At 35.4% G+C, this 24,031-nt stretch overlaps 1 protein-coding gene across 1 annotated transcript; it reads left to right on the forward strand.

The window, feature by feature from the left end:
* Positions 1-11,071: 11,071 nt before the first annotated feature.
* On the forward strand, positions 11,072-12,757 carry LOC145575335 (uncharacterized). The gene has a single exon (XM_081633218.1). It carries the CDS (start codon positions 11,072-11,074, stop codon positions 12,755-12,757), a length of 1,686 nt encoding a protein of 561 aa, XP_081489344.1.
* Positions 12,758-24,031: the final 11,274 nt, after the last annotated feature.

Below are 24,031 nucleotides of genomic sequence, written 5' to 3' on the forward strand. Positions count from 1 at the left end.
TCGAAGGTGACTCTGCTTGTATTCATCTTCAGTTATTTGTGACAACCCTCCACATCCTAGGGAACGTCGTCGAAGACCATTATGCTTGTAACGGTCCTCAATTTGCCTATACTTTGCTGTGTTGTTGCTTTGCTGTATTTTGCTATGATCCCATATCTTTGGTGCTTGCAATGAACCAATATCTTGGTGCTTGAGATGAGCTAATGTTAGGCACTTAAGCTAAGTGAGACGATCATCATCAGGTCGATCACTTACTGCGATCGTAATCGAGCCGACTACTAATCATGTCAATTTGCTTATAGGGGCTAACTAGCGTACCAAGGAACCCAATTTGCTGAATAAGGTCCACATAAACTAATATGAGGCCTCAGGAAGTGCATCGCTGAAAAAAGAAGGCTATCGCTTGATGACACGTTCCATCGCGATGTGCCAGACTTATCGCGTCGTGATAGCCTTATCGCATCGCGATGGAGTCGGGTTTTCCGAATTTAAACCCCTTCTTCCTCATTTCTCCGCTGTTGTTTCTTTTTCCGCATGAGTTTCGCAAAAATTTCATTTTGCTCGTTCTCCTTCGTTTCTCAACGAAATTCGCTCAAGTTTTTTGCAAATCGAAGCTTATCATCTCTAGTTTGCCGATTTATGTAAGTTCTGCTCAAACTCCCCTTAGTTTTGGCGAATTAGGTGCTTTTTGGCCCGCGGATTTTCAAAAATTTCGAAAATAATTTTGCTCGTTTTGCTTTGTTTGTTGAATTTTTTGTCGTGAAACCACTTGTTTATGTTTGTATATTTCCTTGGGAGTATTTTGAAACTTGTTTGGCTCAATTTGGCAAAGAAACAAGAAAACTACCATTGTTGAACACGTTGAGTTCGTGAACATAATGTGGCTTGTTCTTCATGTTTTTGCTTGCTTTTCATGCTTAATTTGTCACAATATTGCAAGAAATTGTTTGATTACTCATAAATGTTTGTTATTGTCGAATAAAAACTCGAATTTTTGGTGCAATTGCCAGGGAATTGAGACAAACCCGGGTTGCTAAAAATACTCTGTTTTAGTACTATGTACTCTATTTTTTATGAACATAGTATCATGCGGTCACTACAACAAAATAAGGCATCGGTAACAACAAAAAAGTGTTACCTAATGTTAAAAAAGTGTTGCCTTGTATCTAAGGCAACACAAATGAGGCGTAGCATTTACCTCCGTGGCCTATTCTTTAGGCAACACTTTTTGATACAAAGGCAACAATTTTAAAAACAAGTATAAGAGATACCTAAGGCAACAGTTTTACAAAGGCAACGTGTTATAATTGTTGCATCCTTTAGTAACAATTTAAAACTATCACCTAATCTCTAATATGCAACAATTATTTGTTTGTCGTATATGTTAATAATTAAAAGGAAGTGTTGCCAATTGTTTCAAAAGCAACAACTATAAGTTGTTACCCGTAAATACAACCTCCTAGAATTTGTTGGCCACCAAATAATTATTGTTTATTATGATAATTGTTTGAATTATTCTTAAATTGAGCACCATATGCGATCCCTGTGAAATATTCATTGTGATGTTAATAATTTTTGAAGACAAATTTGTTAATCACTAGGTAAGAAACAATTATCATAATAAACATTTTTACAATAAACTTCAAACATCCAAGCAAATATTAGGATCCATAACTACATAAATTTTGATCCCCAATTAGATTCACATAGTGCAATAAACTTGATGTCTAAGATTGTACATACTACTGATTATAAATATATAACAAAATAAAGAAAATATAGACAATAGAGTTGATACAACTCCATGGAGTGACAATAATGGACTAGCATAAGTGTCAATCATGCATGATCAAATAAAGTCTTCATCTTCGTCTTCAATGGCTTCTTCTTCTTGTTCATCAGTCATGTGGTTCACCCCCTGTATTATAAAATGAAATAAATAATTCAAAAACATTTCTAAATAGGAATTTTTGTGATAAAATTTTATTAGTGTTTTGTTAGTGTTGTATTACAGATAATGGAAATTGTAGTACATGAATAAAAATATTTATAATTTCAAATCGATTCCTGAAATAGAGTTGCCCATTGAATAATCACAATTGGGATGATTTCATTACAAATAATCTATACAATGTCAAAACTAACTTCGCTCAAAATAACCTCCTCTCAAACTAAGTATTTGAGATGATTATTACTGATTAGTAGTATGTCTTAAGTTGGTATTAAAACAGTCCTCAAATTTCGCATTACACTATTAATTTACTCTTTTTAAAAATATTATGTACCTGATTAGATGTAGATGCAGACTGAAGTGGAAGCATTCCTTCCATATTATGTTGACAATTAGCATCCTTCTCGGAGTGATCATCAAGCAATAAAGAGCCAAACACACCAAGGTCAAAAGACGTGTAAGGAATTTGTTGTTGAAGTTGAGAGAAGAGGGATCGAAGACCATTGGCGAACTCCACTCTATCTTGCTGCCTCCTATCTTCATAATATTTTTCAATAGCTTTAACTTCGTCTGCATGCTTCTTTTCGGTCTCCCTCATCATAGCCTTTTGATTTAATTGAGTAGAAGAAACACCCCTTCCTTGAAGGCATAACTTACCCTTCTTTTTGTCACCAGAATTAAATACAGCAGCAACGACACTATCACCATCTTTCTGTGAATTTGTATCCCTGAGTTCTCTCTAGTTTTGAAAAGATAAGAAAATTAATGCAAAGAATAATGTGTGCAGCAAGTTAATTTAGTATATATACATATAATCAATTTGAAACTTACAATTAATTTGTCCCTTGGGTCACCCGGCTTGCGCTTTGTCTGCTTTTCCTTGCGTGTTTCAATAAACATTTCTGCTAGTGTTGGTTTTTTTGTTGTTTTTCTCTCCTTTTTCTACACATGTTTGATAAATATTGATGATATTAATTTGTAAATGAAATAAACATATTATGTGATAAGTAAATACTTACCCACTTTTCTTGGACCCTAGCAAAACTCTTTGGCCCTGCCGTATGCATAACATTTTTTTCTTTTCCCACTAGACGATTTGCTGTATTTCGCTCACTAATTTCCTGAAAAAATATTTTAGAATAATAAATATCTTTATAACACAAGGAATTTACATATTACATTTATAAGGGAGGGAAGTCAAAGCAAATTATTATTTTACATACCTTATGCTCGTCACTATGCCAAATTTTCAATAATTCTTTAAACATTATTTTTGGAACCCGTATTGGGCGCTTCTTCATCCTCATCTTATCATAGTCATATTTTTTAAAATGATTTTTTTTCAGACTACACTTGTAGGCTCTCCAACAAGCACCAATGGTTTGCAAAACCCATTTCTTACCCTCAATAGGAACTATGTAATGTTTCTGCAGCAATAAAAAACAAAGTAAGTAATACTAAATCTGAACAATATAGAAAAAGCAATGATTCCAATTCTACAAAATTATTCAGAGATCCTAGTATAATTGCTTATTAAATGACATAAAGGAGTGTAGACTATTTGCAAAAAATATTGCATTGTGTATATGTTGGAAGTAATGAAGTTTGTTGATTTGATGTTACTAGTAATTGGACATATATTTATAAAACAGATATAGTATGACAGGTAATTTAATGCAAAGAGCTGGACCAAAACAGCACTGGTGTTTCTATGTTACATGAGAGTTTGACTAATCAGAAAAGAAACTACAGGAAAACTGGAGTTACTTCATGCTTCTGGAGGCAAGAATTAGCTCTTACTAGTAGCTACTAGCACATAGAATTGTTTTCTATTTATTCTTGTTTATTTTGTTTGCAGCACATTTGAATGCTCAAGTCCATTCTTTTACAGGTTATTTGATTAAAACAAATTTCATTGGCTACCTAGTTGAGGGTAGACTTGTGAGAGTTCTTAAAATACACTAGTGCTGCACACACAGACACACCTACATCACACTTTTTCACCACTGTGTTCTTCTAGCACATATTATATATACCCAACAAACGTCAGCCACACACACTGATAGAGAGTGCCAAGAACAGGAGACATTCCAGCAGTACCAGCAAGACGATTAAAAATCTTAAAGTCTCTGCAAAAATGTCTTAAATTTATAAAACTTTACAGCATATAAAAGCCATATAGTATAGACACTTATATAACAATTATAGCATAATTACTTAATTGATTAAAGTAACTCACCATGACATATTCCCACAGCTCATCTTTCTTCTCGTTCCTTAATATGGGCCAATTTTGGACAGTTAATGGTAGGATATTTGCTTTTCGAGCTATTGTTCCTAAGAAGCTAGTGAACTCGTTGCACGTTTTGTCATCAGGACCAATAGGCTGTCCATGCTCATTCAAGGAAATTTCTAAACGTTCTTCTTCGCTGCGTCCATGGACTTTATAGCACATAGTTGGTCCTCTTCTAGGCTTATCCATTCCACCTAACATGAACAAAGATATTCCAAAATTATATAAAATAATGATTGATCATATGTAGGTATACATTTTATAATTTTTAAATATAGAAAAGAAAGAGAGCTTGCCATTTTCTTTATCATTCTCATTTTGATCTAAGTGTCTGACTTCCAATTCTAGTGTTTCAACAGGTTCTCTTCTTATAACATGATGTTGTGATGCATGACTAGGGGTAGAAAGGCCACCAGATGAAGAAGATGAAGAAGCCAAATGAACTTTCTGTCGACGTTTCTTAAAAGCTGAAGCAATTTTCACTAATTTTTGAATCACAGCCTTCATTTTGCGAATCTGTGAATGTGAAAAAAAAGAAAGAAAGAAGTAAAATACTCTAACATATATACATACATTATATGAAAAAGAACAATGTCTATCTAATTAAAAAATAGTTCCACACTCAATATATATCTTTAGTTAAGCAATTAAATTATCTTTGACCACGCTTTATAGCTTCCTCAATCTCCATGGAAGAATAATTAAATAGTATCAAAATCAAGATAAGACACAACTCTTTTGATATATTCTTACAATCTTTGATCAGATTATTTTGAGGTGTATTCATCTATTCTTTGTTTAAGTTTTCCATAGCCTAATAATCTCTAACTTTCACAATATATATAATGCATACAAACAAAACAACAATAAAATGTTTTCATGGCCATAAGGATGGGAATAGTGCACACATTAGAGACATTTTAAGCAACTACAATTAAAATGCACATAACATCACAACACTTTATTATTTAAGCAGCATTAACAAGTGTAAAGAATTGAGACATGCTAAGATAATTCATTTCATGAATATAATTACCTTCCATGGAATAGACTTGGACTTGAGATTACTTTTAGAATGTGGACTAGGTAACTCTTCGCCGCAGGAAACAAGCTCATGCTCCATATCAGAATCTTGGTTAGGCTGATAAAGCTCATTATCCTGTGAAACCTTTTTTATTTTAGCCTTACTACGACTGCCTCTATTGTTTTGAACTAGTGCCATAAATGACTTGGCCTGATCCTTCAAACCTAGCTCTTGCATTTTAGACACATTTTCTTTGATCCTTTCCATTCTAACTCTCTCATATCCCGGTGTTCTTGGTTCACGAGTTTGATGCTGATCACCAGAACCTCTTATAGCTCCAAGCTTAGTTAATTTTTTCTTTGCCATACTTGAAGCTAATAAAATTTGAAAATAAATCCAATGAAATAAAAGAAAAAAAAAACACATATATGTACATATATAAGCTGTCACAAAGCAAGCTTGTATAAAATGAAAAGCAACAACTAAGCTAAGGGGTAAATATATGTAAATTGACCAACAAAACACAAATAATTAATCAAAGAGAAAAAAATAAAGCATCAAGTTAATGATTTTTATCATGCAGTAGTGTTAAACTGTAGTAAATCAGGTTTCTGCAACTGCTAGTCTTATGCTATGTGGGTTTGAACTTTATGCACTATCCATACGCCAAATCACACCTTTATAACTCAATTAGAGTTCATCTACAACATTATGAAATTAGAAATCCTCGAAGTATGAATCAAACTATAAGTGGAATTTAAATTTATGGAAAATAGAAGCACACATAAGAAACCAAACGAAATTAAGATTGGATTAGAGCACTTTGTTATTGGTCAATCAATTGGATCATGAATTATTGCATAGTCAGCATCATGTGTTGTTAGTAACTAATACTAGTCCTCAACTTCTAGTTTCTCAATTTCAATTTAAATTTTGGTAATGTACAATTGTACATAATAGAACCCTGTAGCCTACGGCCTACCCATAACTTGTCTTAAACCTCCCCCCCACCCCCTCTCTCTCTTTATCTCTCTCACCAATTAATAATATGCAAAATAGAGTAAATGCAAGTGGGTATTGCTTATAGGATTAATATTTGAAATTATACATCCAAAATTAGATGTTTTCTTTCAACGTCACTGTTTGTATGCCAAAGTGCCTAACTTACATTATTGGATGAAATTCCACAGTACAATAAATGAAAATTAAAATTACATGCATATAATACAATCATTAGATCAAAATCAACACATGCTTTTCAAGTAAAATCTATGGAATTCAAAGACATCCAAAACAAATTAGTATATACCCGCCATAAAACTCAACTCAGATCTAACATCAAAATTAAACAACCAATTATAAAGAAACCATTTACTTCAGATATAAAAGGAGGCAATGAAGACTTACTAATGAGATACAGAGAACAACGGCGTCTTCGCCAGTACCAAAGGTCAATCTCAAAAGCAAAGGAGCAGTTTAGAAAAAAGCAAATCAACTAATTCATTGCAAAATAAATACACCCTTAATCAATTCGCACCTCAGCATATATAAAGGCAATTGTGTAACTGGGTAGTGAGGGAAGCAGATCAAGAAGTGAAACGTGAGTAACTGTTTCTTAGTGGGAAATTGTTGGAGCCAAAAAAATTTCACCATGTTCGCGGGTTTTGGAGATGAAACCGGCAAACCTTTGTTTTTTTTTTTTTGGAAATAAATGTCCAAGTTCTATCTGTTATTCTTGTATACTCCGTATAATCTTAGTATAGCTTAATATATTGTCTAGATTTATAGGTTTCATCACCCATCCAACGGTACTAGTGTACTACTTTTTTTTTTTTTTTTTTTATTTATTAATTTATTTTCACTCTTATCTATTCACAAATAAAACATTTAAAAATTTTTGTACGCGGCTGGTCACATGGTGCGACAAAGGTTACATGTATGGCGTTAATTGTATTTTGGGGTTACTTGTAAGGTGTTACTGATTTTTGTCGGGGTGTTACTTGTAGGTGTTAATTCTATTCTGGGGTTACTTGTAGGGTGTTACTGGTTTGGTATGGGGTTTGGTCGGAGGTTACTGGTAGGAGTTACTCAGAATACAAGTAACACCTACAAGTGACCCTGTAAATCATTAAATGAAGGGTTTTTATTTTGGTGAATATAATTGGTACTTTAAAATCTGTTCATATCAATTCAGTTCTTAATTTCCTTCTCTTATAAAATATTCATTTCAGCTCATTTCAAACTATTTAGCAATAATGAAACTTAACAATAAATATAATTTATTTGACCAATCTATACTTTTCACTATAATAAAATTAATAGATCATGTGAATATGTGAGTAAAGATTATTTTTGAAGAATAAATCAAGATAAAGACTTTAAATTTAAGATGGATTGGTTAGTTAAGTTGATATTAGTTTATAGTATAGATAGATAGATTAATGAAAAACATGTAGAGATCAAAATAAATATCAATCCTCAATACCTAAGGGTTTCTAAATCTACCCAATACCCTATAATCTCAATTCTCATACGTTAAGTAATACGCGAAATTATATTTTTGCCCCTGGTATGGGCCCAACGAGCCCATACCTGATAGTGGTCTATCACTACTCCTCTTTTTATGATACACAAATGAACAATAACTATCAAAATAACCAAACACTACAATCCCCACAAATGTGAAAGTAAAATTGTATAGATTATTAGGAAAATAAAGTATTTAATTCAATAGTCACAAAATGTCCATGCAATTATATCTAACCAAACTCCATCCATTGTTGTGTTTAGGCATTAGTTGATCAAAATAAGGATTTTCATGACTTAGTGCCTGTTCATATTTACTTAATTTCAGTTCAGTTCAGCTCCAATCAGTTTAGTTCAGTTCAGTTTAGTTCAGCTCCAATCAGTTCAGTTCAGTTTAGCTCCTAATTTCCTTCTCTCATAAAATATTCATTTCAGTTCAGTTTAGTTCAATTCAGCTCCAATCAGTTCAGTTCAGTAAATATGAACAGGCCCTATGCTCAACTACATACTTCTTTCAAAAAAAAAAAAAAAAAAAAAAAACTCAACTACATACTGATTTTATTCGATCTAATCAACCTAACACCACTTTTATTAATTCATTTTATACTCAATTCGATTAAAATTCGACTTGAAAATATTCAATTACCTGACTTGGTGTTGACCTTATCTAAAATTCGACCTGAAAAAATCCAATTACTAGACTTGGTGTTGACCTTAACTAAACCCAAAGTTGACTCAAATCGACTTTACCCGGTACTTAGGCCCTGTTCTCTTCACCTTAAAAAAATAATATTAAGTAAAAATAATTTTAGTTCAGTAAAAATAAGTTCAGTTCAGTAAAATTAATTTCAGTTCAGTAAAAATAATTTTAGTTTAGTAAAAATAAGTTCAGTTCAGTAAAATTCAGTTTTCTTAAAGAAGAATTATAGTAGAAAATCAGTAAAAATAATTTTAGTTCAGTAAAAATAATTTAAGTTCAGTACAAATAATTTAAGTTCAGTAAAATTAAGTTCAGTTCAGTAAAAATAAGTTCAGTTCAGTAAAAATAATTTCAGTTCAGCAAAATTAAGGTGAATCAAACAGGGTCTTAGCTATCTAAACCGAATTGTGATCAACTCATTATTTATTCAAAACCAATAAATCCCAATGATTGAAGATCTAAATTAGATCTAACTCTAGTTCAAAAAAAATTCGATCAAACTTGAAACTTCTAAAACCATTTTTATATCCAAAACTACTCACGACCCGATTTAATCATTTAACCCGGCCCAAAACTATGGTGCCCGAATTAACATCATGTCATTAATCTTCCTCTAATGGTTTCGTTTTTATTTCATACCTAACTATTCAATTTTATGCAGCAACACTCCTTCTCTTCTTTCTCCTCCATTGAAGCGTACTCTAAAATCTGCATTGAAGCATCTTCTGAGCTTTCTCTCCACCATTGATATATCTTCTGAGGTAAGATTTCATTATATAATTGCTAGAATGTCAATTTCACAATCTAGGTTTTGATATTACGTTATTACCTAATTTTTATTTCAATTGTGAATGTAGTATTAAATTGACAATTCATCAAATTATAATGTGGATTATGAACTATTGATTATCATTGCTGAAATAAAAGCGTATAGCTAGCTAATTTTGTTATTAGTTTGATATTTGTATCATAGCTCAGTAGTCTGAACTCAGCTCGTTTTTATTGTCACAATCATATAAAATGCATTGGTTAATTAATATGGTATGCCAAGTTATATATTGTACACTCATGGACCTTTTCAAGATTAGTAGACAATAGTCGTTCTTGATTTGGCTTTAGGTATTGCCTACTTCCTCCTATGGTGCTCTGCTATTCCCTTTTTCCTGTCTAAATTTTTTATTACTAACATAAGCAATCTAGAGAATGACACTATATCATAGTTAACAGTATACGATGTATTGCGGGGGTAAAATAAGTAGATGATCCTGTGTTGTTATTAGAATACGATGTATTGGATCTTCTGGTTTTTGTTATTGTTCACTTTGGCTAAAGTTCTTTTCTTACATCCAAGTTTGACTGTGAGCTTTTACATTTTTTATTTGGTACTCATGGGTTTAATTGATTTCCATGCTTATGTTACAATCATAATCGTGTTGTATTCCTTTTCAACTAGAATAAGTAGCTATAATTGTTCTTTTGTGTGTGTCTGTGCTAGTTATGAAATCTTGCAATTTCTCTACTCCCCTCTCTAGCACCTCTCTAGGGTATGACTCAATTATGGTATTGTAATATTTAATTAATTTGGAATAAAATATACTACTTTTTCTTTGATTGTTTATCATCTAAGTTTCGATGTGAGTGAACTTTGCTGATCTAACCTTTTGTCCTCAATATAAGATGATATGTTGCTTTTATAAAATTACATTTTGTAAAATAATGTGGCTTTTATTTAAGGTATCAAAATAGCTTTGAAATAGTAGGGACATTTAGTATGGGGTAGCTAATTCCAGAATTTGTTGATAAAGCTTCCAAATATGCATTTTAATCACATAATTATTGTTTTGTTATTTTGTTTTAGCCTGACCAAGGATTTATTAGTTGTCTCTTACTTTATTACCCTTGTTGTTGACTGTCCTTATAACTTATAGTGTTACAGTCCTTACAGAGTATTAAGTTATGGAAAAATCCAATAAAGATTGGATTGATGCACCCCAAATTTCCGAAGAGTATATCAAAGGAGTTGAGAATTTTCTTGATTTTGCATTTCTAAATTCAACCATGGGCGTTGAGGAAGATGATGAACCAGAAATTTTATGCCCATGTACGAAGTGTGTTAATAGATACTGGTTCCCTAGAGAAGTGGTATATAATCACTTAATTGCTCATAGATTTAACAAGAGGTATAAAGTGTGGAATTTTCATGGCGAAGGATTGACAGCAGGGTCTTCTTTAAGCGGAGGCGGGCATCAACGTGATAATCAAAACACATTAGACAATATGGGTGAAATGATTAATGATTTATTTAGAGATGTTATGGGAGGTTCAATCTCCGAAGCAGAAGGGGTTCACAAGGGTCCTGATGAGAGTGCTAAAAAGTTTTATAAACTGTTAGAAGATGCAAAAGAGGAATTATATCCAGGTTTTAAGGATTTTTCAGTGCTTTCATACACATTGCGACTATATCTCCTTAAATGCCTTAATGGCTGGAGCAATTCTTCTTTCGATGAGTTGATGAAGCTTCAGTGTGCTGCCTTTCCATTTGCAAAGCTCCCTACTTCTTTTCATCATGCTAAAAAAATGGTGAAGAACCTTGGACTTGATTACAAACGAATTGATGCGTGTCCCAATGATTGTATGTTGTACTGGAAAGAGCGTGCAAATGACAAGTCTTGCCATGTTTGTAATGCTTCTAGGTGGAAACTAAATGAGAAACAAAAAGAGGAAGGTGCACTACCCGACAAAGGAGTTCCTGCAAAAGTTTTGCATTACTTTCCTCTGAAACCTCGTCTACAAAGGTTGTTCATGTGCTCTAAGACGGCTGAACTCATCACATGGCATGAAACTGATCGTAAGAAAGATGACAAATTAAGGCACCCTGCTGATGGACAAGCTTGGAAAGATTTCGAGATTACACATCCTCAATTTGCAAGTGATTTTCGAAATGTGAGGCTTGGTCTTACGACTGATTGTTTCAACCCTTTCAGAACTATGAGTGTGTCATATAGTATTTGGCCAGTTGTTTTATCCATTTATAATTTGCCTCCTTGGTTGTATAATAAGTCTGAGTATAATATCATGTCTTTGATTATACCTGGTCCATCTTCTCCAGGTTATGATATAGATGTGTACTTGCAACCATTAATCGAGGAATTGAAGGAGTTATGGGAAGTTGGAGTCGACACTTATGATGTTGTGAAAGATGAAACATTTTCTTTAAGGGCAGCCTTGTTATGGACAATTAGTGACTTCCCTGCTTATGCAATGTTGTCGGGATGGATCACAAAAGGAAAATTTGCTTGCCCGAATTGTAATCATAAGACTTGGTCCAAATACCTGAAGTATAGTAAGAAAATGTGTTACATGGGGCATCATAGCTCTTTGAAAGAAAATCATCCATGGTGTCGTAATAAAAGAGCTTTTGATGGTAATGTAGAGACAAGGCCTCCTCCTACTAGATTGTCGGGTTCTGATGTATTGGAAGATTTAGAAGGGTTTGAAAATAAGTTTGGGAAAACTCAAAAGAAGGGCAGGAAGAATTTTCCTTGGAAGAAAAAATCAATTTTCTTTGAGCTTCCTTATTGGGAAACAAATACCTTGCGTCATAATCTTGATGTAATGCACATTGAGAAAAATATTTGTGACAGTGTGCTTGGTACTTTGCTTGATATTCCAGGAAAGACTAAGGACCATGTGGCAGCCCGCTTTGATTTACAAGATATGGGTATAAGAAATGAACTCCATCCAAAGAGAACTAATAATAGAGGGAAGCGTTTATACTCCAAAGCTTGTTTTTCGTTAACTTCTAATGAAAAAGACTTGTTCTGCAGTTTGATAAAAGGTGCTAAGTTTCCCGATGGTTGTGCATCAAACATCTCCAGATGTGTCCAATCCAATGAGCGGAAGGTCACTGGTTACAAGAGCCATGATGCCCACTTTATGCTTCATTATTTGCTCCAAGTTGCTGTAAAGAATACCTTGCCTAAACAAGTAGCATCGACTTTGATTAGGCTAGGATCCTTTTTTAGGGGTCTATGTAGAAAAGTTCTAAAGCCTAAAGATCTTGACGATCTTGAATCCGAAATCATAGAGATACTTTGCCTACTTGAGAAGATATTCCCCCCAAGTTTCTTTGACATAATGGTCCACCTTCCACTTCATCTTGTTGATGAGGTAAGGCCTAAGGGCCCTGTTCAAGGCCGTTGGATGTATCCAAAAGAGCGTTATTTGGGTAAATTGAAGTCATATGTGAAAAATAGAAGTTGACCCGAAGGCTCCATTGCAGAGGCCTACTTGGCAGAAGAATGCCTTGTGTTTTGTTCTCGGTATCTTCACGATGATTTTAGTTCAAAGTTGAATCGAGCTCCTAGAAATGATGATGATACTGCATCCAATGAAGATGAAAGCCTTTTTCCAAATGTTGGACGGCCTTTAGGGGTAAAAAAGAAAAGTAAAGGCAAAAAGGTTTCTTTAGATGAAGACACTTTGATGAAAGCTCATCGCTATGTACTCTTTAATTGTGATGAAATCAGTGATTACATAAGGTCAGTAAGTAATTTTAAATTGGTATAATTTCATATTAACTATATTTAATCTTTATTATTTATAATTGACTTATACAATTAAGTTGCTTTGTGATATATATGTAGTGAACATCAAGATTTAGTGAATCGTCAAAGAAGTCAAGGTACACGGAGTAAGCGGAGTAGGTGGGCGAGAGCACAAGAACATAGTCATGATATTGGAGCATGGTTCAAGGACCGTGTACGGGAAGAAAATGTTTCCAAAGAAATCAAGGCTTTATCCCAAGGGCCTGACTATACTGTGAGAAGTTTTATAGGGTACCTAATAAATGGTAATAAATTTCATACAACTGCACATGAGTCAAAAAGGAAAACTCAATGTAGTGGAGTTAGTGTAACATCTTCAATGTCGAGTTTTGCAAGTTCTAGGGATCAAAATCTTGTTGTAGGGGACGTCAAATATTATGGGGTGGTGGAGGATATTATTGAGTTAGATTATTTTGGACATTTTAAAGTGGTATTGTTTCGCTGTAAATGGTTCCAAGTGGAGCAAGATGAGTTTGGGCTAACATGTGCAAATTTTAAAAGGTTTTGCTATACTAATGACCCTTTTGTGATGGCTAATCAAGTAAACCAAGTTTTTTATGTGCAAGATTCCAAGGAAAAGCATTTGCATTATGTTATGGAAACTATCCCCGGAGACTTCTTTGATATGAGTGAAGAATCAGATGATGATGTTGGAGTTTCTTATTGGAATGAATCTACTAGCGATGGTGCTCACCCAGGGGCAACTATTGATGATGACTATGATGTTAGTTGGTTGAGAGAGGACTTGCCTGCCACTACTGTTGACGTTCCAGAATACATGTTAAATATGCAAGCAGAGCCGGAAATTGATGATTCGGATGATGTAATCGAGGACGATACTCTATGGGATTTCATGCAAGCAAGTGATGATGAAGCTTAGGAAATATGATTGGTCCTTTCTAGTATTCTTTTTTTTTTTAGTGTACTATGAAGTAATAAAAGCTTATGGATTTTAGCTTAAACAGTTTTTGTTTGGTTTGACTGCAAAAATGTTTTTGTTTTAATGATCAAACGTGTCTTTTTTTTTTTGGGGATTACTTGTTAATCTGTTGATGCTTGATTAGTAATAGTTGAAGATATCATATTGTCATAGGGATATGGTTGAATATTGAGAATGATTGTGCAACAATGAGGTATGATGAGTTTTCGTATTATCTTTCAAAGGAAAGGATTACATAGACTGTTTTTGCACTTATACACCTTTGCTGGTTACTGAAGCTACTTTCATTTTATCCAGATACGTTAGTCTTCTACAGAAGGTCCCAGCCACGAAACTGATATAACAAGAGAGGTATAACTTCTTGTATTTTCCTTAAAAAAAATTAGTAACTTGTTATCTTCAATTTTTTGTTGACTGCACTGATTTCATTTTCTAGTTTTATTTAATAGGCTATTAAAGAGGATGCCAATGCATTAATTTCTATTGGTAGTGATCAAGCCTTGATGAGGTGTGTTTCCCTCTACTCCCAAACTCTATCTAGAGCAATTGCTTTCAGGCTTGAATAATGTCGTAAAGAAATTTGTTTGAATGTTTTGATTTTCTATTAACTCTAAACACGTACTGACAGCAAATTTGCCACTTCTCTACGGATTTCGAAAGGTAGTGACAAGTTTCCTTTTGTTGTATTCCTTCCTAATGGCCAGACCTTATAAACAATTCTTTCCCTGTGAATTATGCTTATAGTACACAGGATGCTGCTATACACCTGCTGCCCTGACCTCTACCTCTCTTTGTTGATGTCTTAGTGTACTGCTGCTGCTTTATACTGTTGTTGTTACCTGTTGCGATTGAAACTCTAATTAGTTGATTTGAGTTGTTGTACCCCTAACTATACACTTGCTGCCAATATGTGGCAGTGCCACAAGGTTGCTACTGATGAGATGTCAGCCCATATGGTGATGTGACATGGCAGTGATGGCACAATTTTGCGTGTGTGATTATGTATACATGTGCTTCTTTGCGTGGTATTGATTTAGATCGAAGAACAATACCAAATTGGATTATGTCAAGACACTAACTCTCATAGTAAGGGGCATTAAATCTGGATTATGTTTTGCATAAATACAGCTGATTTTTATCCCAACTTTGCAAAAATCAACTAATAACACTATTTTTAATCCTAATGAGTAATAACCTTTGTTTCATGTTTTAAGACACAAACACACATAGTTAGGGGTATTAAGTCATGATTTGATCATTTTAGGTCTAGTTTTGTGTGAATGAAGCATTTTCAGTTCCAAGTTTACAACCATGTATCAGCGAAATCTCCCCTCGTTCTGCCATTAGCTGCTAAAAAGTTCTCTAGTCCTTTACACACGATTTTTTCTCTGAACTGGAGTAAAGCATGAGTTCCTCTCAATCTATTTCATTGATTTTTATGATATGCTTGTTTGCATTAGCTAAGTGATGCATGGAAATTTTATGTATGTAAAATTATGAGCTTTATAATAGGTATAGTGGTACACTTTTGGAATATTATTGTGCTGGTGTTTGTTGAGTATTCAAGTATACATTCATTCATGTGTTGTTTATGTCCTAAGCTGAAGTAAATTTAACAGGAACTTGAAAATTCTTTGCCTTAAGGGAACACTAGCTCTGGAACTTCACCAACTGCTACACATAAAGTCTATGTAAGAATATACGTAGTATTAAAACAAATGAAGTGTAATACTGTATATAGTTGTTGTTCTCTTTTATCTTGCATTTATGTCACTCTGAAGTCTTTTGCAGCATATTAAGGAACAATTCCTTTTCTGGATTCATACCTGAAGAATATAGAAATTTGAAAGAGTTGGAGTTGCTAGACTTGGGTTACAATAGATTTTGCGAACCAATTCCACACAAAATTGAACAAAACATCCCAAACCTGTAAGTTGCTGCAACATTTTTGCGTACATACTACAGAGAATATTCTAAATACAATGTTGTTTTCTCTTTAGTCATTACGCCCACCCCTGTTTAATCTGCAGTTTATTAAACAACAATGGATCATCCTGCCACGTCTCCTGATGTAGAAGAGACAACGCTTCTTGAGGTTCATGAAGATAAGAGCCAGCTGAGTAATTATCTTAAAGTATACCACATCCTAGGTAATGTGGGACATTACTCATGACTGTAGGGAAGATTTACAGGTTACTTATTAGCAATACATCTACAAGAGAATTTATGTGGCTACATGTTAAAGCATTAAGCCCTTGCATTAATATTCCTCTTAAATGAAACTGTTTAGCTTAGAAATGATCGAGATTAAAGGATGTGCTTCTTTGAGAGTAAAATGTCGTTTTCTTTGGTGAAGTCTTGATGACAACTTGCTCTTAACCTTAGGCAAAATGATCATGCAGAAGAGGTTGTACATTCAAGGATACTACAAGAGCGACTTCGAAGTGAAGCTCATGGTTCTGAGCAACTATTTACACATGATGAGGCACGTGCAGGTGGTGAAGCTAATCATGATCATTCTGAAAGACCCTACCACTTCTTAGCCTTTCGCTCAAGTTTTGTCTGTATTTAAGCATTTTATCATTCCTGTTATATGATTTCATTCAACAATGAATTGCATGTGATATGTTAGATTTGTAGCTTGATTTTACAATTCTTATATTAGTTTTTGATTGAGAGTTTGATTTGTGAAGTTTTAGGATCAATTTGCTTTTGTTTTATGGGTTTTAGTTTGATTATCTTAATTTGCTATTCAATGTTTGAGCTTTATCAGCTTGATAATGCATATTGATAAGCAGCAGGGAGCAACATGCTGCCACCAGCAGGCGACTACATCCAGCCAGCAACAGGCAACAGCCAGCCACAAGCAACCGCCAGCAGCAGTAGCTAGCCACAGGCAGCAGCATGTAGATGTTGGAATAATATCAGTTCTTGCTTAAATCGGGTAAAAATATGTTGAATTTACGTCATGCTTAATTAAAGCATTCTAGTTTTAGTAGTTTTGGTTTGGTTTGTTACAAAAGTATTGATTAATTCGGACAAAGAATAAGAATTCGTTTGAGAAAATTTTATTTTGGATGAAATCATGTTGGTAACTAAAATTAGATACTTATATGTACTAGAATTCTCACAGATAAATGGTATATATCCCAATTATACACAAAAGTTATCATATTGTGGGGATTTTGTGAGTTGATTATATTGATGATATTTTTACTGCTACCATTTTAGTTTTTGGAATTATAATTTTTTAGAATTAGATTTTGGGCTGAAATAATGATATATTTATTTTTTTTGTTTAAAAGCTATTTTATAAACATGGTTTCTATATGATGCATTTCCATGTTTATAAATATGCTTTATGTTTTCAGGATGCCTTTATCGTAATCTCACACTGCACATTGTACAAATCAGCAGAAGAAGAGGTGCTGATATGTGGGTGGCGTCTGATAAGTGCTGGTCTTGTAACAACCGAGTTTTCGTCCCAATCAGCAAGCAGCCAACCACAAGCAGCAGCTAGCTGCCACCAACAGGTAATCGCCAACAACAGCAGCTAGCTTCTAGCAGTAGGCAGTCAGAACAATCCCTTCAAATCAATCAGGAATATGATTGATGTGAAGGGATTGTAGAAATATCCAGGTATCGTGTACAGATAACCTGGAATGATTTTCATATTTACCCTAAAAGCAATTAAAGATGCCACACAATACTGCCACCAAGGGAGGAAGAGGCTATCAGCCTATTTTGCTATAGCAAGAAGATGAAGAATGTAATCAAAAGAAAGAAGTTGTAGTTTGTGAAGAGTTCTTGAAAACATTTGACAGTCATTTGAACTGGCTAGAGACTTTAATGATACTTGAGTTACTCACATTCTGTTTGTATCACTAGCACATTTTTTCTCTGAATATGATTAGATTTGTGTTCTAATTTGATTTTAAGAAGTGCCTACTAATTGCCTGCTGCTACCTTGCTGTACTACTGCTACCCGCCTTCGCGCCTTCTACATTGCGCTGCTGCTGCTACACATTATTATTGTCTTTTTTTTTCCCCAGTATTTTTTAATTCTTTTTATTTTTAAATTAATTGTATGGTATAATTAACATCAAATTCTACTTGTATGAAAATAGTAACTTTTACATATATATTCTATTTTCTACATTGATTTAGCTTAAAAATGCTGTTGTGAAATGTTAAATTCACTTGGCCTGGTTGAATTTGTGAGCCTTTAAGGTTAGAATTACCAGTGCTAGTCATTTTTTCTAATCATCAACTATCATTGTCATACACACCTTGACGTTAACGTTTTCAAATTGTTGAATAGATAATAATTTTGTTCCTATTGACAATAATTTGTTTATTATTATTTTAAAACTAATTTTCTAAATAATAACATGTATTATGCAAGGCAATGAAAACACATAAAACATTTGTTGTCTTGAAAAACCATTTTTAAAATTATTGCATTAGCAAGAATTTAATTGTTGTGATCTTTTTAGACAACATTTAAAATAATTGTTGTCTTATGTAAAAATAAATGGCTACATTTTACATATTGTTGTCTTACATAATCTAAAGCAACACTTTTTAAACCGTTGCATTGTCATATAGTACAGATTGTTCAAGATCAAGGTAACAAACAAGTATTGTTGCCTTTTACTACCAAAGGCAACGTTTGTCATTTTGTTGCAATTTTGTCCGTTGCCTTTTCTCATTTTTTTTGTAGTGGGTTAGGCGAAACTTGGACACTCTAGAACCATTTATTTACTATTTTTTTATATTTTGAACGTAATTAGCATGGCTCGACGTCGAGGTTCTGGATCTCGTTCTCGCGGGGCTCACCGGGAGGACGAGCCTGTTGACGCAGGTGAGGGGACTTCCACTAGCCTTGGGGAGTTCCCTGAGTGGGATGGGCGCGCTTTGTACTTTGCGTCGAGGTTCCACATTTCGAAGCACGTCCGGCGCGGCATGACCGACGAGCGGGTTTGTTGCCATGGTTCGGGCAACGACACCATTGGTCATTTGTACAACACCTATTTTGTCAACAACGCAGAGCTGCGCGCGCTGTGGGAGTCATGTGGCTTGACTCCTTTGTTGCAGGCCAGTAGGGCTCTCTACTCTTTGCGGTCGAGTCGTTTCATCGTACGAGGTTTGGTGGAGTTCTTTTGGGACACCACCAACACGTTCCATTTTCCATGGGGTGAGATGACCATCACTCCCCTCGACTTCTCTGTGATCCTTGGACTGGAGTTCCAGTCGACTATGGTTCCTCTGGGTAGGGATATTACCCTTATGTCACCAGAGGTGGACGAGCTATTGGGTCCTATTGTCGTTCTGGCCCGTGCTAAGTCGAGATCAGTGTAGATGAGCAGTCGGTCCATTCGTCGGGCTCTGCTTGCAAAGGCCTTTCGAGATGATGTAACCACCCCTGAACAGCGGGTGCGTATCTTCGTTTTGATTTTGCTGTCAAGGACCTTTTCTCCTGACAAAGGTAGCCGAGCGCTACTCTACTATTAGCCTGCTCTTCGCGACCTACTAATGATCGGGACTTTTGACTGGGCCAGCTTAGCCTATGCTGACTTCCTGCTTAGATTGTGACTCGCCTGTCGCCATCGCATCTATGGGGAGGAAGTCACACTTTCTAGCTTCTGGAGGATCGTAGAGGTATATTCTTCAACAAAAGCTTACTTCCTTAAACGCGTTAGCTTTTGTCAACCCTTCCCTGTTGTTACAAGTGTGGTTCTACGAGTATCTTCCATCTTTGGCACCAGCCAGGCCTTCCCCACGACGGCTCCCCGTTGTTGTTAGTTGGGGAGGCTGTTATCTTGGCTTGGATACTACCGCACTTGTTTGAGAGGCGCTTCTCTCGGTATGCATTGCTGTTTGTCATTTCCATTTTCCATGTTCACATAATTTTTACTTATGGACATCTTTTTCATTATAGGAGCTTGAGCCTCTTTTCCGTCCATAGGCTGAGTTAGACGTTCCTGTGCGAGCCGTCGCGTATTCATCCCAGCGTCGTTACTTTCAGGAGATGTACGATGCTGCGGTGTATTTGGGTGAGAGAGTTGTGATTCAGCACTCTACAGAGTTCTTTGTGGTTCCGCGACGTCCTCCACCACATATGATGGATCAGGAGGCTCTTCGGACTCATATGGAGAGGTCAGCGGCTGGCGAGGGTTGGTAGAGCCATAGTCATCCGACCCAATATTATGCAAGGAAACTCTTACCGCGATTGGCTCCGCCGCCTTGTATATTGGAGGATGAGGAGGTGTGTTTTCATCTCTTTTGATTTGTTTACCTTGTGGTAGCCTCCAACGATTTTGATCGTTTAGAGATTATCTCTGTATGGTGCGGCTGCTGCGGAGTTTGTACCTCCGCCTATGTCCATCACATATCAGGGATCTTTTGGGCCCATAGAGGAGATGATTCCTCCAACCCCGGAGGAGTGGCGTCTGGTAGAGAGATCGATTCCTCGCCGTCAGATTTCGGTAAGTTATCTCTGATCCTTTACTGCATGTATCTTTTGGTGATTATTTCTAATCCTCTTTTGTTTTTACAGTGTTCTCGCGAGGTGATGACGAGGATGGCGATAACTATGGACGCCTTTCGTTACTAGCTCGTGAGGTTGAGCCACCAGGTGTTGTGTCATCGTGATGGCGATGTGGCAGAGGTATGTCTATTTACTTATATTGGGTTAGCTTAGTCATCTTTCTTTATTTGACTTGGCTTATTTTTTAGGTTCAGCCAGTCTCTCCGACGCGTACTCACACAAGACCTAAGGGTACGAGAGAGAGGTCTGGCTTTAGATCGAGATGTCGCCGTACCTCGGTTGATACTCAAGGCTGACGAGAGGGGTCGGACCGCACTGTCTTCATAGAGGGTTCTAGTTCCTCTATTGAGGAGGAGGTGAGGCAGCACCCTGGACAGGATACTTCGGTGCTGATTCTTTTCACGACTGGCGGGACGTACGAGGTTAGCTCGTTGCCGCAGCAGCCGCCTCGTCAGGAGCCTTAGCAGGGTGAGCCTGGATGGATTGGCCTTACTCTTTCTTTTCCTCCGACTGGAGAGACTAATGTTGGGCAGGAGGTGACTCTGTGGACTTTGCGATTTATGATACCTTCGGGATTTGTCCTCCGGAATCGTAGATGTACCAGTGTTTTATTTATTTTGACTATATAGGACTTTGCTTTTGCGTTGTATTATTGACACTTATATTGTATATACATACTTTTATTATGTCTACTCTATTTCTTGCATTTTATTATTTTATGTGCATGTGAGTGTGTAAAAAAATTGTGACAAATTTTTGCGCAAATATTTCTATCATTTTTATTACTAATGGAGGGTATCCAGCTTTCTCCCCTAAAAGAAAAAATGAAAAAATAAAATAAAACTTGATTAAAGATAAGCTTAATTAATTAAACTTAAAATAATCAATAAGTTGCCAAGAATAGGATTGGATAAGGCTTTGAAAGGATCAAAAAATCGTAAAGTCAAAGTACAAATCTGAATCAAAGTTGGAAAAACGCGGTCAACATAACGCGTGACTCTGTCGTAGGCAAGAGCATGTTATCGCGACGCGATAAACTTAAATTCTCGAATCTGTCCAGGATTTGGTTTATGTTAACCCCTGTTTATAAATAGCCCCCAAATCTGCCGATTTTAGCATAATTTGAACAGATTAAAATACTTAGCTTTTAATTTTCAATCAAGTAGTCATGGCTGGCTAAGACTTTTAGTGATTTTACTCGTGAGTGGTGTCGATCTTTGACTGCTAAGGAGAGAAAAGAGATTGACTTTTTCCACTTTGGGGATTTATATGGTATTAAAGGAGTAGACCTTGATATAGACTTTATTCATACCGCCTTAGAATATTAGGATTCAAATACCCATTGCTTTAGACTAGGTGATGATGAAATTTGCCCTTTACTGAAAGAATTTGGTGCTATTCTTGGCTTTCCTTCTTTAAATCTTGCGGTAATTCCTAAGGTGAGCGAATATTATTATAAAGATTTTGAGCGTTTCCTCAAACTTAGGGATAGGGATTTGAAAGATATAGTGCATGTTAATGTGATCAATTTAAAAGAGTTTGCACGTTTTTATTTTGATAGACCACGATCTGAGTCTTTTCATGTTTATAAGAGGAGGGCTTTCCTTTTTTGCACGTTCAGCCAATATCTCCTCACTAGTGGAAATATTCACGAGGGTCAAACAATTTTGGTATCTGTCATGGAGCAAATCGACGCAGGGAGAAATCCAATGCCATTAATTGTTGGAGAAACTATGCTTAGCTTAGATGAATTAAAAAGGGATCCAAAAACACCGCTTCGAGGTTCTCCAATTTTATTACAGGTAGAAAATCAATACTTTTAATTACAGAAATAAAAATATTTAATTTTGTATAGTAATACTAATTATTTGCATTGAATTTTTGTAGATTTGGCTAATGGAAAGGCTTGAATTAATTAGCCCTCTTGACAATATTGAAAAGTATACACCAAATTGTCTTGTAAGAAGGATGAAGCGTTTTTCCATAAAGATGGGCTGTCGGGAGTGGAGTAGAATCTTTGAAACTCGTGACTTCTCCATTAAATGGGTTGTTCCTTGGTGGAAAGTCGAGAAGATGATCGGTGTCAACACTCAACCTTTTTGCCGTCTTCCAAGCTTGTCCAAGTTAACTTTTTATTATCCTTCTAGGGTAAGAAGACAATATGGCCTTGCTCAAACCATTCCCTCCGGGAATCTTCTGCGTCCTTATGAATTTCCCGTTTCACAAGATGTAGAAAGATTTGATGACTATTGGTGTGCTAGACCTTTGTGGGAAGTTGTTACCCAAAAAGTTCCTCTTCCTTTATCTAGAGATGTGAAGCAGTGGCTACTTGGTAGATCTCAAAAGGACAAGAACAAAGTCCAAAATATGACTAAGGACAAAACTAGTGTTAAAGATCGCCTAGGAGATAAGAAAATTCCTCCTAAAGATCGCCTTGGTGCAAGAGTTGAATTCAAGACTCCTGTGATGCCTAAGAAAAAGAGTGATGCTAAAAATAAAGAGAAGGCATGGGTTGAAAATAAGATTGGTGTAATGGCCAAGGGGGAAACTATCTCTACAAAAGTTGTATGTAGATCATCTAAGGGATCCCTATTGGTGAAAAAAATGGATGATGAAGAGGAAGCAAACAAAAATTGGAAGAGGACTAGAAAGGAGAAGACATTTATTTTATTTTCAAGTCAATTTTATTTTTAAGCTTTTTTTTTTAATTCCATCAATAATGTAATTTTATTTTATTAATCATTAATGCAATTTTTCAGCTTTTCAAATTAACTTAACTTTTTATAAAAATTTATTTTACTAAAGCAATGAAAACGACTTGAATAAATTTCGAAATAGTTTGAGTACGGAAGTCGAAAGTTCCTGAAATACACTGAAATTCACCCAGATTGACGAAAATGTACTAGCATTGCAATTCTGAACCTATCGTGGCGCGATGATTCTACCGCAGCGCGACAGACCTTGTCGTGGCGCACTGATCTTGGATTTTGCACAACGTTCATTCTGCGTTGGCATGCTGATGGAAGCGTGCAAGATGTGTAAAAATTAAAGTGGCCGCGCCCCTAAAAGGGTTGCCTACGTATCCTTTCCTTAGGAATAAGGCTAAACATAGCTTTTTTGTGTATACTACTTAAGTTTTCATTGGTAGAACTTCTTAAGTTGGTCAAGATTCGTCATGTTTAAGAACTCATTACCATCCATACCAGTTAATTTTCCGACACCTCCTGATAGGATAGTTTTGATGATGTATGGTCCAAACCCCTAAATTTGCCTCTTGGGTCTAGAACATTTTTACTTAATGCTTTTACCCCCAAGTCTCCTACTTTGATGTTTCTTGTCTTGACCTTCTTATTAAAGTGTCTAGCCATGCGAGTTTGATGTAGAGCTTCTAGTCATTTTTCATCAAGTAGAATTAGCTCCACATATCTCACTCTAGTCCA

This window comes from Chenopodium album, chromosome 13 (assembly GCF_948465745.1).
Source record: "Chenopodium album chromosome 13, dcCheAlbu1.1, whole genome shotgun sequence".
In the NCBI taxonomy this organism is placed as follows: Eukaryota; Viridiplantae; Streptophyta; class Magnoliopsida; order Caryophyllales; family Amaranthaceae; genus Chenopodium; species Chenopodium album.